Genomic DNA, 14,559 nt, shown 5'->3' with positions numbered 1-14,559 from the left:
TTATTGAAATGGATATAGTTCTTCATGTCTGAGTAGTTTAGAAAGCAGACAGTGTAAAAAGCAGATAATGGCCTGTAAGAAATTCCTATAATGTGTTCACTGAAACCACACAGTATGTTTAAAAACTCGACATTGACTTATTAGGATCACAAATAGAGGGCACACAATTCTGTGTAGACCTGGTTACTAAGAACAGCTTCCATATCTGTTCGAGGAAGCGCTCAAGTTTGCACCAGTTTTTGCAAATCTTTAGTAAATTAGGGTTAGTGTTGATGAGGTTTTAGGTGTACTATATTGCTTCTTTTTTTATTAAACTGGAGAAAGTGCCCACAAACACTGTGCATCTCCTAAGTGTTTGAGGACTGACTACTGCATTATTGTGTTAGAATGAAGACTCAATTGAACAGTCTATTTATTTCTGGATCGTTTAGGTTTCAGATTATGATTTGATATGAAGGTGGACATTAGACATGCCAGATGCCAGCAGTGAAAATGCTTCCCTTATATTATGGGAGCAAAGCAACTATTAACTCAAACAAACCAATTACACCAGAATCACAGTTTATAATGTCTTACGATGAAAAACAGGACAGGACCAAGCGCCAAAATATTTGAGGAACAAGTCAACATCCAAAGAAGCACTGGAGAGAACCAGTTTTATTGCAGGTATTTCCTCAAGTACATCAAGCATCTTCGTGAGCAAAAAGTCAGTGAGACCGTCACGCTCATGCACCTCATCCTTAAAAAACACAGCAAAGTAGGTTAGCCTGGCAGATTGATTTTTAGGAAACAACCAAGTGTATGAACAGAAACACCTAAATACAAACAGTAATACCGCAAACATATTTTCAGAGTTTAGAGTTGTACGTTAAATGCTCACCACAATGACATGTGTGACAGATGCCAGACTGACATCTCCAGCCATGAGTGTCCTGAGTAAAACTCCAGTCGTACAGAAAGTAAGAAGAGTCTTGGGAGAAACCCTATGGAGTCAAAGCCAAGAGTCATTTGCACAATTTCACAAAGATTACAAGAAGGAATAAGAGTTTAATGCTGAGTGTAGCATTTTTTGGTTGTTAAAATTATTTCACACTTTTTCAAATGTACAAATAGCTCATAAAATATAAACACTGTCTAGTCCAGGGGTGGGCAAACTTTTTGACTGGCGGGCCGAATTTGGTTCTAAATTTTGATCAGGGGGCCGAACCAGGAGCAGATGGATGTAGTGTTTGTGTTAAGTAATAGAAATGACATGTAAAGGTCATTGCATAAAAGGTTTGTACTTTTAGTAGGTAGTAAAGCATGGATATTCAAAAAAAGCTTGTTGAAAACAAATGCATTTATTAACAGCATTAAAAAAATATTTCACCCAAAAACTACTATCAGTGATTCTCATTAAATACAACATTGTTATTATGAATAATAGTTTCCATCACTTCAGCGCCTGCAGGTCAGATTTATGAAATATGTTTATCTAATGAGGCAAAATCACATCAAACAGCAAACATTCTGACCAAATACATCATCTTGAAGAATCAGTGAAAGAATACTTCTAAATAAAGTAATAAAGAAATCAATAGTATTGTTGGTCTCCCTTTTCTGCTAGTGCATCATGGTCTGGAGTAAAATTTGTTGTGGTAATTCTTAGGATAGAGCCGAGGTGTCGGTCCGTTAACCTAGAGCTGTGACGGGCTTTGTTGACGTTCATGTGGCGGAACATCTGCTCACACACGTAGGTCGAGTCAAATTGTCCTCTCTTTTTTTTAAAACACTCGGCACTCAGTGTCCACCTTTCTTTTCCTCGGGCCACTCATTTTAGTGTAAGGATTCCAGGGAAAGGTTTGTGGGTGGCATTAACGTAAAACTGTATCTGAAAGCTCAGTGCGCGAATTACGAGAATGCTGACGTCACTGCCCACACTCGAAATTCGGCACTGATAGAAATAGAGCGCGGAGTGCGCCGGGTCCGTACTACTTAGTACGTACGCGCACTTGTGAGTGTGCACCGAGCTTTCTGACACGGCTTTCGGGAGTAAATGCGCGGGCGGGCGCTTCCCCATCTATTGGGGAAACATACTAATTGCAGGGAAAATGACCCCCAAAAAAAAGTTCAATAATACAATTTATTCAGGTTTGGCGGGCCGGATTAAACGGCCCCGTGGGCCGGATGTGGCCCGCAGGCCGTAGTTTGCCAATTTCTGGCCTAGTCTGTGCAAAAGTATGGGATAATTTGAGAGGATTGGGACTTGTACACAAATATCTCCCCCATATAACCTAACTGTAATTTTAAGTGAGGTGCTACTGTGCTCCTAGAAAATATCATAGGCTCTCTCCACGCATTCACATTACACCCTACACTGCTCATTGAAGTGCACACGTAGCTTTTATGAACTATTCGAGCTATTTGGACAGAGCCTTAGTCTGAGCCTTTTTTTTTTTTTTTGCTGCTACAAGAACTTCATCGCTCTGCCAAGGCGGAAAGCTCTGAAATTATTAATATTACCGTAATTTCCGGTGTATAAGCCGCAAGCCGCACCAGCTAAAATTCGGGGATATTTTAGTTTTTTTTTCTTACATAAGCCGCACCGGACTATAAGCCGCACGTGCACACGAGTTTTTTTACAAAGAAAGACAGTACACAGAAAGCCTTTTTGAAGTTTGAATAACATGCTTTAACATGTCTTTCTAAACATTGCCTGTGACGCAGCAGTAGTACCGCAGCAACACGAAAGTGTGCACGCGAGTTATTAACAAAGAAATACTGGACACAGAAAGCTTTAAAAACATACCTTAACATTTCTTTCCAAACACTGCCTGAGACGCAGCGGTAACACAGCAGCAACACGGTAGCACAGCACTAACAGGGCTGGTTAAAGTAAAAGTAAAAAAAAGAGCTTCATCGTCTTCCTCTTTCTCCTGTGCACTGAAACCATCGAAGTCTTCCTCCTCAATTTCCGATTGGAATAGCATTAGATATCCTTCGCCACACACTTTCTCAGTATCTCTTTCGTCGTTTTTATCCATTTCTTCTAGCATTTTCCATGATGAGGGTCTGTTAATGCTAATCTTATTCATGCACGAAGCGCTAAATTACATTAAACGAGCGAGCGACACGTATAGCTCCAGAGTAGACCGGACCACGAAATAAAGAAAAGGGTGCCGCAACACAATGTCATCAACATCGACTGCCTTTATCTTAAAAGCGGCATCATATGCATGCATTTCTTTTGTCCCCCATAATGACGGTTTGTGTATAAAAGCTTCCTTTCAGTAATGTCCGTCTTGATCGCCTTCTGCGTGATGCACGAAATGTTGTAAACACAAACTAGCACGTCTTCTTCCGCGCATTATCTCTTCTTCGTCTGTCTTGCTCTTGCTTCCTGCTAGAGCGCTCCCTGGAGACCGGAGGCCGTAAAAATCCATAAGTACGCCGCGCCGCCGTTTAAGGTTCAAAGTAACCTTCTGGATAAAATGCATTAAAAGTTCACATTCATTACAACTTGTTTTTGGTGAGCAAAATGTCAGAAGAATTGAATTTAAATGCTGATTGATTGGGTTTTAATACAATGCAGATGGTCCAAACAGCGCCTGTTATCATGCGTTCTCTAATGAGTACTTATTCATAATGTTACTGCTCAGTATGCTTGCTGCTTTGCCTTGCTGATTCTTATCTTGTGCAACAGAACAGAAGGATTACGGGTGGGTCAGGGGCGAGATGACGGTTGTGTCAAACAAGATACTGCTGACATCTCAGCAGAAAAATGACGTCCACCAGAACAGATCGTGAAAACAACACGATGCGCCATGAACCTTCTGATCTTCCTTAAAGAACATCACTTTCTCTTTTTATCTCTCGGAATCCAAGAAAGTTATTGATTGCTTAAACTGTTTTGCTGATATAGCCATATCTGCACGCAACACTTTGTGCATTACTTTTGTTTCTTTTCTTACGAGACGAAGCCCACAATCTTCTTCCCCTCACCCTTAGGGGCTAATCGTCTCACACTGTGGGTAGGGCGTTCCAAATAAAAAGAGCGAGAGTGTAAACAGATTTTTAGTGTAGTCAGATTGTAGAAAGCAATCTGTATCGCACTCCTCGCGAGAAAAATCAATATTCTGCCTCACTTGTTTTTGTCTGCTGATCCTTTTCTCTTATTCAGATATTCAGTTAGTACTTTGAACCTGACAGCGCCACTGCTTTGTGTAATCTCTGAGTCACATGGCAGACTAAGAGAAAGGGTTTAGAGCACAGGTGTCAAACTCAAGGCCCGGGGGCCAGATACGGTCCGCCACATCATTCTATGTGCCCCGCGAAGACAAATTGTGCATCAAATTCGTGTGTCATTACTAGAATTGTAAATTGTCTTCACTTTTAATAATCTTTTTTAAAAAATATTTGACCAGTTTTTACTCGTCTGATTTGAAAACGAGTTATTTGTCAGTTTGTTTTGTAGGTTTTACTGTATATAATAGTGTTAAGAGTAAAAGTGATCAAGTCATCACGAAAATCACGAAAAAAATCTTATATAAGCCGCACCTGACTATAAGCCGCAGGGTCCAAAATTTTGGAAAAAAGTCGCGGCTTATACACAGGAAATTACGGTATTATTATTATTATTATCATTATTATTTTGTAGGAAATTTTGACTAAAAGGGGTTTTACCTGCTCTCTAGTCTAATGTGATAGCCAACAGTCTTGCCGATTGTCTCTCCCCTCTCAGCTGCCACTCTCTCAGCGACAGTGATAGCAGCCAGGCGTCTGGGCTGAGTACAGAAAATTCTGCAGCACTCTCCTTTCTTGCTGCAGTCGTCCAACAGAAACTGTGGAATCTGATCAAAAGTATTTGAAAAAATCCAATTATTCGAATGGCAAACCCAACAGTGAAACCCACACCAAAAATAAGCACTATCTAATGTTGAAGCAAGATCTGCTCAGGTCGGATCTGTTTTTATCCAAATGGCTCCTCCACTGTGCTTAACTTATGTTGACTGCAATGCAGTAGCAATGCAGTAAATTTCTCAGGGCAACCAGAATTCCCCAAGTAAAGTTTTTTAAATAATGCGTTGATCTGGGTTAAAAAAAATAACCCCCCCTAAAAAAAACATACAGTGCCTCACGAATGGCACATTTTCTTTGAACATTTTGACCTTTTGACACTTTTCAGCTTTCAAATATAAAGATAAAATTGCCTGTTTTGTGAAAGGTCAACACTAGTGGGACACAATCATGAAGCAGAACAAAATTAATATTAAGTGTTTTTACAGTGCCTTGCGAAAGTATTCGGCCCCCTTGAACCTTTCAACATTTCGCCACATTTCAGGCTTCAAACATAAAGATATAAAATTTTAATTTTTTGTCAAGAATCAACAAGAGGGGCACAATCGTGAAGTGGAACGAAATTTATTGGATAATTTAAACTTTTTTAACAAATAAAAAACTGAAAAGTGGGGCGTGCAATATTATTCGGCCCCTTTACTTTCAGTGCAGCAAACTCACTCCAGAAGTTCAGTGAGGCTCTTTGAATGATCCAATGTTGTCCTAAATGACTGATGATGATAAATAGAATGCACCAGTGTGTAATCAAGTCTCCGTATAAATGCACCCGCTCTTTGATAGTGTCAGGGTTTTGTTTAAAGCGCAGAGAGAACCATGAAGACAAAGGAATGGAAGGGGGGGGCTACCGGTGTGTTCGGCCATCCACGGACAGGGGGCAGGGGCGGGGCAATGACATACCAGCTCTGCCGAACCCCTGAAGCCGACTCACCGAACCCCTAGGGTTCGATCGAACCCAGGTTAAGAACCACTGCTCTGGATGAACTGCAGATAACTACAGCTGAGGTGGGAGAGTCTGTCCAGAGGACAACAATCAGTCGTGCACTGCACAAATCTGGCCTTTATGGAAGAGTGGCAAGAAGAAAGCCATTTCTCAAAGATATCCATAAAAAGTCTCGTTTAAAGTTTGCCACAAGCCACCTGGGAGACACACCAAACATGTGGAAGAAGGTGCTCTGGTCAGATGAATCCAAAATCGAACTTTTTGGCCACAATGCAAAACGATATGTTTGGCGTAAAAGCAACACAGCTCATCACCCTGACCACACCATCCCCACTGTCAAACATGGTGGTGGCAGCATCATGGTTTGGGCCTGCTTTTCTTCAGCAGGGACAGGGAAGATGGCTAAAATTGATGGGAAGATGAATGGAGCCAAATACAGGACCATTCTGGAAGAAAACCTGTTGGAGTCTGCAAAAGACCTGAGACTGGGACGGTGATTTATCTTCCAACAGTACAATGATCCAAAACATAAAGCCAAATCTACAATGGAATGGTTCACAAATAGACATATCCAGGTGTTAGAATGGCCAAGTCAAAGTCCAGACCTGAATCCAATCGAGAATCTGTGGAAAGAGCTGAAGACTGCTGTTCACAAACGCTCTCCATCCAACCTTACTGAGCTCGAGCTGTTTTGCAAGGAAGAATGGGCAAGAATTCCAGTCTTTCGATGTGCAAAACTGATAGAGACATACCCCAAGCGACTTGCAGCTGTAATTGCAGCAAAAGGTAGCGCTACAAAGTATTAGCGCAAGGGGGCCGAATAATATTGCACGCCCCACTTTTCAGTTTTTTTATTTGTTAAAAAAGTTTAAATTATCCAATAAATTTTGTTCCACTTCACGATTGTGTCCCACATGTTGTTGATTCTTGACCAAATATTTTACATTTTATATCTGTATGTTTGAAGCCTGAAATGTGGCGAAATGTTGAAAGGTTCAAGGTGGCCGAATACTTTCGCAAGGCACTGTATAATGAGATGTTGGGTGTGTGAAATTATTCACTCACTTTAAGTCCTTGACTAAAAAAAGCATATACAGCTCTCACTAGTGGAAAAGTGACTACTGGTTAAAATGTGACACTGAATGTACAAGAATGCCACTGAGGAGTATTCATAAACAATTGTATTGATTTTGCAATCATTCTCTTACCTGGGTGGTTTTCCCAGAACCCGTCTCTCCTACGATCAGTACCACTTTGTTTTCTCCAATTAGTCTGACTATCTGTTCCTCATGCTCATACACAGGTAGCGCACGGCGGAAACTGTCAAACTCTGATGCCCTCCTCCTTGGGGGAACCACAGAAATGCCACTATCCAGGCACCCCTTTGGCCTATTCATGTCAAAGCTGTTGTCTGATTGATAGAAGACAGAACATGATACAACTTTGTCCAAATGTGACAAGAACAGCTAAACGTTTGCATGACTACAACTTTTAGTGTTCTGTCATTCTCTGTACGTATATGAAAATATTGAACACGATCTGAAATCCAATATGCATTTCATTATTGGTTTATTGACACCATTGGGTGCACATGTTGCAACTTTTACAGTAGTTGATGACCTTTTTTTTTAATGATAATTCAAAGACTGTGGATTCTACATTCAATAACTGCACCTGATTAGGGATAAAAGACTACAATATAAACTGCATTATGTGCAAACTGCCAAGAGCTGGCGCATGCAAGATCGCAGTCATTATTGTATACTAAAATAAAGCTACCGTATTTTTCAGACTACAAGTCGCGTTTTTTTTCATAGTTTGGGTGGGGGGGCGACTTATACTGAGGAGCGACATATGTGAATTTTTTCACAAATTTTCAAAATAAAAAAAAAAAAGTGAAACCACGATAAACTAATCGCAATGTAGCAAGGGATTACTGTAATTTGAATTTCAAGTGACGTCAGCAGTGCGGCGCGGCGGTTGTTTACATAAAGGACAAAGATTCGATCACGGGATGACAAAGATGACGAAGGGCCCCACGTACTGCCGGCATCAATAGCGGCTTTGTTTGTAAGCGACACGGGGTACGAAGAGTTTAAAGGATTTAATGACTTGGAGTGACACAGAAGGTTTGAAAAACTATTATGGCTTTTACGCACGCCCGGTCCTACTCTACGGAGGTCTCTTTCACCTCCGTGGATGGAAGTCGGGGGCCGGCGCTCGGCCAGGTGGCTGTCCGGGGACGGTGGATGGGGTTCGGACATGGCTTTTATGCACGCCCAGTCCTACTCTACGGAACTCTCTTTCACCTCTGTGGATGGAAGTCGGGGGCCGGTGCTCGGCCAGGTGGCTGTCCGGGGACGGTGGATGGGGCTCGGACATGGCTTTTACGCACGCCCGGTCCTATTCTATGGAGCTCTCTTTCACCTCCGTGGCTGAAAGTGCCACCTCCGGGGATGGAAGTCCACACCGCCACATGCCTGGAAATCGACGCCCGTGCTTGGGGCCGTGTGGCGGTCAACTATTTATGTTATAGTTATTTGATATATTTTATTTCGTGTAGCAACTTGTATATGTTTTTATCGTTACAGTTCAGTAGTTGTTGGCTCGTTGAACTCTTGTTTTGTTAAATAAAGACCGGTTAACAAACACACGTCTTTCCTTGGACTTTGTTAATGCTACAATATAGTTATATACTAGATTTGTGGAATAATGACGAGGCTGACGTCAGGGCGCACGCTCAGCGTTGTTGACAAAGGACGAGGAATTTGATCGATGGATTTAATGAATTGGAGTGACACAGATGGTTTGATATAATTGCTGGTATAATAGTTATTTGATGTATAATTTATATGTCGTTATATGGGCCTGTGGAATATTTTGAAGTGCAAGCGCCGTCAGCGGCACGCACCCATTGTTGACATAAAGGACGATCGATGGATTTAATGAATTGGAGTGACACAGATGGTTTTTATGAACATGTTATTTATGTAATAGTTATTTGAATAACTCTGAATGTTGCGTCAGGCCCGTTCTCAGCTCTTTGTTTGTGTTTATGTCACGTTAGCATACCTATCGTTTAGCCTGTTGTTGCTCGTTCATGTCTGTTCTTGGTGTTGGATTTTGTCAAATGAATTTCCCCCAAAATGCGACTTATACTCCGGAGCGACTTACATATGTTTTTTTTTTTTCACGTTATTGTGCATTTTATGGCTAATGCGACCTATATTCCGGAGCGACTTTTAGTCCGAAAAATACGGTATTTGTGTGGTGTGGTGTGCTTGTGTTGGTCTTATTGAGTACACCACCAAAAGAGAGGTAAACAACACACACTTGGGGATTTTTATCCTTGTCATGTGCAGGGTTCTCATGTTTAAAACAAATACTAAAAATCAAGAGTGTGTACCCAGCTAAGCCAATGAAACACGCTTCTGTTTCACACTCCCCGTATACATGCTTCACAAACTCAAAAGGAAAATATTGATTACGTTAACATAAGGTCTTTGTGAGATCTCCCATTACTAACATTAAGTTTTTAATCAAATGAATATGTTGTGATGAGAGTAAAGCAGTGAACCAGAGTGCTGCGTTTCCAAAAGTGCATCATTGTGGCTCAATTTCTGCTACCAAAAATTGAAACAAAACTCACCATGTTGTGTAGCGACAGACAGCTTGCTTTTGCTGCTGGCTTGAAGGTCTTCACGCTCTTTACTGGTGATAGGAAACTTCTCAAGAAGGATTAGGATGGCATGTAAAGAGGTTTGGGAAAGTGTCAGAAGCATGGCAGACCTACGACTGTCTAGGAGATTCTTTTTCCTGATGGTGAGGAAGCGATTTGAGCCTTTCCTGAAAAAGAAAATATAACATTACCATTTGTGTTTTGGCCTGAAAAAAAATCTTCATTTGTATGTTTCTGTAATGGTTCATACGAACAATATATGTCGAAACTCGTAGCCGGATTCTATTTTTTTAACTGAAATACATTTTTAAAGCTAATTTGCTGTTTAACCCAAAAAAAGAAGAAAAAATTAGACATTTGCAAATTTACCAATTTTTTGATTGGAGGGGAAACTACAATGTCTTCCGTTAATTGACCAACAAATGTAATCTTATCTTAACTTAATAACTCACCTTTTGCTATTTCTGTGCTTCTCAAATGCCCAAGTCCTAATAGAAAGTTAAGCATGCCAAACAAATCATACGAGCTGCTTGCTGTATCAATCACTGATCCGACAGGCTGAAAGTCACAACAACCTATAGTCTGGGCTTTCACCCAATATGTAATATTTATTGCACAGGAATTTGGTGCGGTATTGTTGCAGTTCAGTGCCAATGAACTATGTTGAAGTGACACATTATGGACGAGCGTAAAGCTATGCATGTCAGAGTGGAGTTAATTTAGCCAGGAGACAGTCTCAAAATTCTATGCTATGTACATATGCATGCACTTCGGGTGCATCATTTTCAAAATCAAATTTTTGAAAACTTTATTTTTTGGGGGTAATGTAAAACAGATTTGAAACGCTATTCAACTGTATCATGCACTTTGGGTGTATGATTTTATTTTTAGGGGTAATGCAAAACAGGTTTGAAATGCTATTCAACTGTTTGGGTAAACAGTTTGTGTTATGTTTCGGGTTTAATTAAACTATAAAGCGGTTCAGATAATGGATGGATGGCTATCGACTAAAATAGCATAAAAACATGATAAAATTACAAAAATATATTGTGTTTTTTAATACTAAAATCTATTTGAAAGGCTTGGTTGAACATTAGATACTGCTAGTGAATTATAAATTAAGTATTGAGTAATTATTTAAAATGCTATTCAACTGTTTGGGTAAACAGTTTGTGTTATGTTTCGGGTTTAATTAAACTATAAAGCGGTTCAGATAATGGATGGATGCTATCTGCTAAAATAGCATAAAAACATGATAAAATTACAAAAATATATTTTGTTTTTTAATACTTAAATCTATTTTAAAGGCTTGGTTGAACACTAGATAGTGCTAGTGAATTATAAATTAAGTGTTGCGTAATAACCCTTTAGAAAAGTAAAATTACAAATAGAAAATTAATTCGGTCATCACGAGGGGCCACCACAAAAACGACAGCAGAAGAACTCTTTATGAAAACACTTTTGTATATTTACAGTAACTTCTACCTTTTAGATCTAGTGAAACATACGTACCCTTTGCTTTTAGAAATGAATCCCAAAGACTGTACTGCACGATGAATGAAGGCTCGCTCATTGGAGAAAAGCGAAGAAGGAAACTCCATTTCTGTTGATTCAGGGGAGGTAAGTTTTGAACTATCAATCCTTGCTGCTCACAATGGGTGCCTATAATTACCTTTGTTTTATGTAAACATCACATACCTTTCTGGTCACTGTAACAAAACCTCTCCAGTGCCAAATTAATTGAAATTTTGACTTCTTCATTGATGTGAATGTCTTTGAAGCGACTTGTGGTAGAGGATTTTTTTGCTTTTTGGCTCTTTGCAGAGTTTTTCGAAGTTAGACGGAAATACGACATGGTTCACTGTAACACACACAAAAAATTACTCAGCTCACAAAGCATTTTTCATTTTTATCATTCTGTTGTTTTGACTGTACAGTGCATTATAAAAACATTTTAGATAGCTAGATACGAGAGAGAGAGAGAGAGAGAGAGATAGAGAGAGAGAGAGAGAGAGAGAGAGAGAGAGCGAGAGAGCAAAAGAGAGAGAGATACTTTATTGATCGTGGGGAATTCATTTTTGATGTTGTCATACCACGTTAATGATGCTGTAACACACACAAAAGAATTACTCAGCTCACAAAGCATTTTTCATTTTTATCATTCTGTTGTTTTGATTGTATAGTGCATTTAAAAACATTTTAGATAGATAGATAGAGAGAGAGAGAGCGAGAGAGAGATACTTTACTGATCGTGGGGAATTCATTTTTGTAAATTTTGTCATACCACATGTTAATGTGATGCCAAAGCAACGGGATGAAAAATTAAATAAACACTTAAAAGTGTAGTTACATATGAAATTAAGTAATCAAGACAAGAATGACTTAATTTGTGAGGAGAAAGCGGTATCTACAAAAGAAGAATCAAAACTGTGCTGCTGCCTGAGATGGCATATTACTGACCATACATTAGGGGCCATAAACAAATTTGTATTGTACAAATTTATAACCTGCAAGTGCTCACCTGTGTAATGAGAGGGAAACTTGACAAGAACAGGTTTGGTACAGAGGCAAAGAGGGAGAAAGAGAGAGACAGAAAGAAAGACAGAAAGAGAGACAGCGAAAGAGAGACAGAAAAAGAGACAGGGAGAGATAATTAGTAATCGAATTCATGCTAATACGATCTTAGAATATCAATGTTAATTAAAAATAAGACTGACATTACCGTCAGTGCTGAATTATTGTATTGTTGCACTGAATTTAGTGTTTTTACAATTAGTAAGACATTCTAGTGAGAGGCTTGAACTGAGGATTTCTCAACATTTAAATATATTTTAAAATTTCACGCACCCCTGAAATGCTTCCACCTTCTGGCCCTCGTGACGACAGACAATACCCTCAAGAATCGTGTTTAATGCATCATAAACAATTGTTTCATTTCATTGTACATGTCTTCCCTCCAATACACGTAAATTAGCTAATCAGAAAAGCTAAAACGTCCACGTTGGGAAAGTAGTTCTCCGCCATACGCTGCAAAAATAAATATTTACCAACGACAGTGTTTTATATGAATGACAGTATTAGCTGTTTACCCACAAATATAGAGTACATTAGTCAAGATAAAGCGTTCGAAGACTGAATTAATACATAACATTAAATTAGATCGTACCACATTTATGATTGCGCTGATCACTTTGAAAAGGAAACCTACTTTTCTTCTTCTTCCTCGTCTTACTTGATTTGATTGGCAGTAGGCAACCAGCGTTTTGCCACATTACCGCCACCTACAGATATAGTAAAACCTAAAACAGACACATTTTTTTTTATTCAAACATTTATTCAAACACAAACACATTGCGTATAATCCATCCCTTCGCACATATCAACAACTACAGACAGACAAAACAAAATAAAGCATACAAGATACCATAAAAAAATAAAAAAATAAAAAGACATGACAGGGTAACTCCATCTTATATCCAGAGAGTACACATCCGTTTTACAGCATTCTTGGTGTTAATACGTTTTAACGAAATGTTGTAGGATTTCAGATCATTCTTCCAACGAAGAATTTTTAAAGTGTTTTAAAGAAACGGCATCTGTGTATATATTGTTTGGCCAACAAAATAATATTGTTAATAAAAAAAAATCTGATTTACCATTATGAAAAAAAGTCATATTTAACATCAGAGATACTAAGAGTAACAAATAGTAGCCCTTTTGAACAAGCCCATTGTTGAAAGTCAAGCCAAAACCTTTGAAGCTACAGACTCACACCAAAAGAAAAGATGGTCTAAATCAGTGGTTCCCCAACTTTTTCAGGCTAGCGCCCCCCTGGCTCCCCAGTGAATTCCTAGCCCCCCCAGATTTGGTATGCTGCAATTTGAAAAGAGAAAGGTTAAACACAAATGTGTATTTGTGAACCAATTTATTTTTTAGCAGTTTTAACTGTTTCGGCAACATAGAATGGTAAATAAACATTCCACCAGTAACCTTCATTGTCTCACACTTAATATTAATGGGATGGATGTGCTTGGTGCAGGGACATAAGCTTCTCAACATCAGGCTGGAACTCGCTAAGAAGAAGTCGTAGATCCCCGCGGTCAGTAATTTTCAGTCGATTTCTTTGCTTGGAAAGAAGCAAGGTGACTGCACTGAAGCCCCGTTCTACTAAATATGATGTTGGGAAGGCAATAAAGTACATCTTGACCTTGTTCCACAGCACTTGAGAGCAGTCAGAGATTTCTTTTTGTAACCAAAAATCTTGATATGACTTTTTGAACTTTGGCCTTAGCTCAATGTCATTTTGAATTGAAATCAGTTCTTCCTCTGCCACTCCAGTTTCTTCACGTCGACATTTAGGAATGGACTGATCAACCAGTCTGGTATTTCAAGCAATAAAATGTCCTCAAATCTCTCAGACATGTCGCTGTGCAGTTCATCCAGGTGTGTACAATACACTTGAAGGTCATCGTCTGGTATGCCTTTTTCCTTATCCAATTCAGAGAGGCTTGGGAACTGGTAGAGTGTATGGCGAGCTATGTTTCGTTTGAATAACTGTAACTTGGCCAGGAAGGTGGAGATAGCTGATTTGACTTTAATTAGGTTAGCATCATGTCCAAGATGATGTTGACCGCCAGAATGCGGTTTTTATTATAAGATAAAATTCTGAACATTACAAGCTTGAAATTACAAACCTGAGTTTTTGCTTTTGTAGTCTATGCTGTCTATGTAGTGACGACATAGACTTCGGACTGCCGCCCACCTATCGCCCCCTTCAACTTCTGACTTCGACTTCGGACTGCCGCCCCCCTACCGCCCCCCTACCGCCCCCTTCGTCCTCACCGCCCCCCCAGATCTTTCCACCGCCCCCAGGGGGGCGGTACCGCCCACTTTGGGAACCACTGGTCTAAATCTTCAATTTCACTTTCAAAAAAACACAGTTCCCTACATCCATTTTAAATTTCGTCTTCAAAAGTGTTTTGGTTGGGTAAATATCATTGATCATTTCAAATTGAAGTTCCTTTGATTTTGCTGGGACCAGAAATTTCCAACACTTGCATCTAATCACTTTATACCTCCTCAGCTAAAGTCTTTCAAAATTGAA

General features: G+C 39.5%; 1 protein-coding gene across 4 annotated transcripts in view; it reads right to left on the bottom strand.

The window, feature by feature from the left end:
* The window catches only part of ythdc2 (YTH domain containing 2), a 45,044-nt gene extending 32,337 nt beyond the window's left edge, over window positions 1–12,707 (bottom strand). The window contains exons 1-9 of one of the 4 annotated variants that reach the window (XM_088391229.1): window positions 12,622–12,702; window positions 11,977–11,995; window positions 11,154–11,316; window positions 10,968–11,058; window positions 9,426–9,622; window positions 6,985–7,187; window positions 4,663–4,829; window positions 881–983; window positions 577–739 (exon numbers count right to left, since the gene is read on the bottom strand). In XM_088391229.1, coding sequence (XP_088247355.1) covers window positions 577–739; window positions 881–983; window positions 4,663–4,829; window positions 6,985–7,187; window positions 9,426–9,622; window positions 10,968–11,058; window positions 11,154–11,310 — 1,081 coding nt within the window. In that variant the 5' untranslated portion in view covers window positions 11,311–11,316; window positions 11,977–11,995; window positions 12,622–12,702. Of the gene's footprint in view, window positions 1–576; window positions 740–880; window positions 984–4,662; window positions 4,830–6,984; window positions 7,188–9,425; window positions 9,623–10,967; window positions 11,059–11,153; window positions 11,317–11,976; window positions 11,996–12,302; window positions 12,596–12,621 lie in introns of those variants that run through there. The other 3 variants (XM_088391228.1, XM_088391231.1, XM_088391230.1) reach the window with 3 other exon arrangements.
* Window positions 12,708–14,559: the final 1,852 nt, after the last annotated feature.

The sequence above is a fragment of the Syngnathus floridae genome, chromosome 12, assembly GCF_059516105.1.
Source record: "Syngnathus floridae isolate MCC-2025c chromosome 12, RoL_Sflo_1.0, whole genome shotgun sequence".
NCBI lineage: Eukaryota > Metazoa > Chordata > Actinopteri > Syngnathiformes > Syngnathidae > Syngnathus > Syngnathus floridae.
The sequence above is the reverse complement of the archived record's forward strand: the minus strand, read 5'-3'. Positions and strand labels throughout refer to the sequence as shown.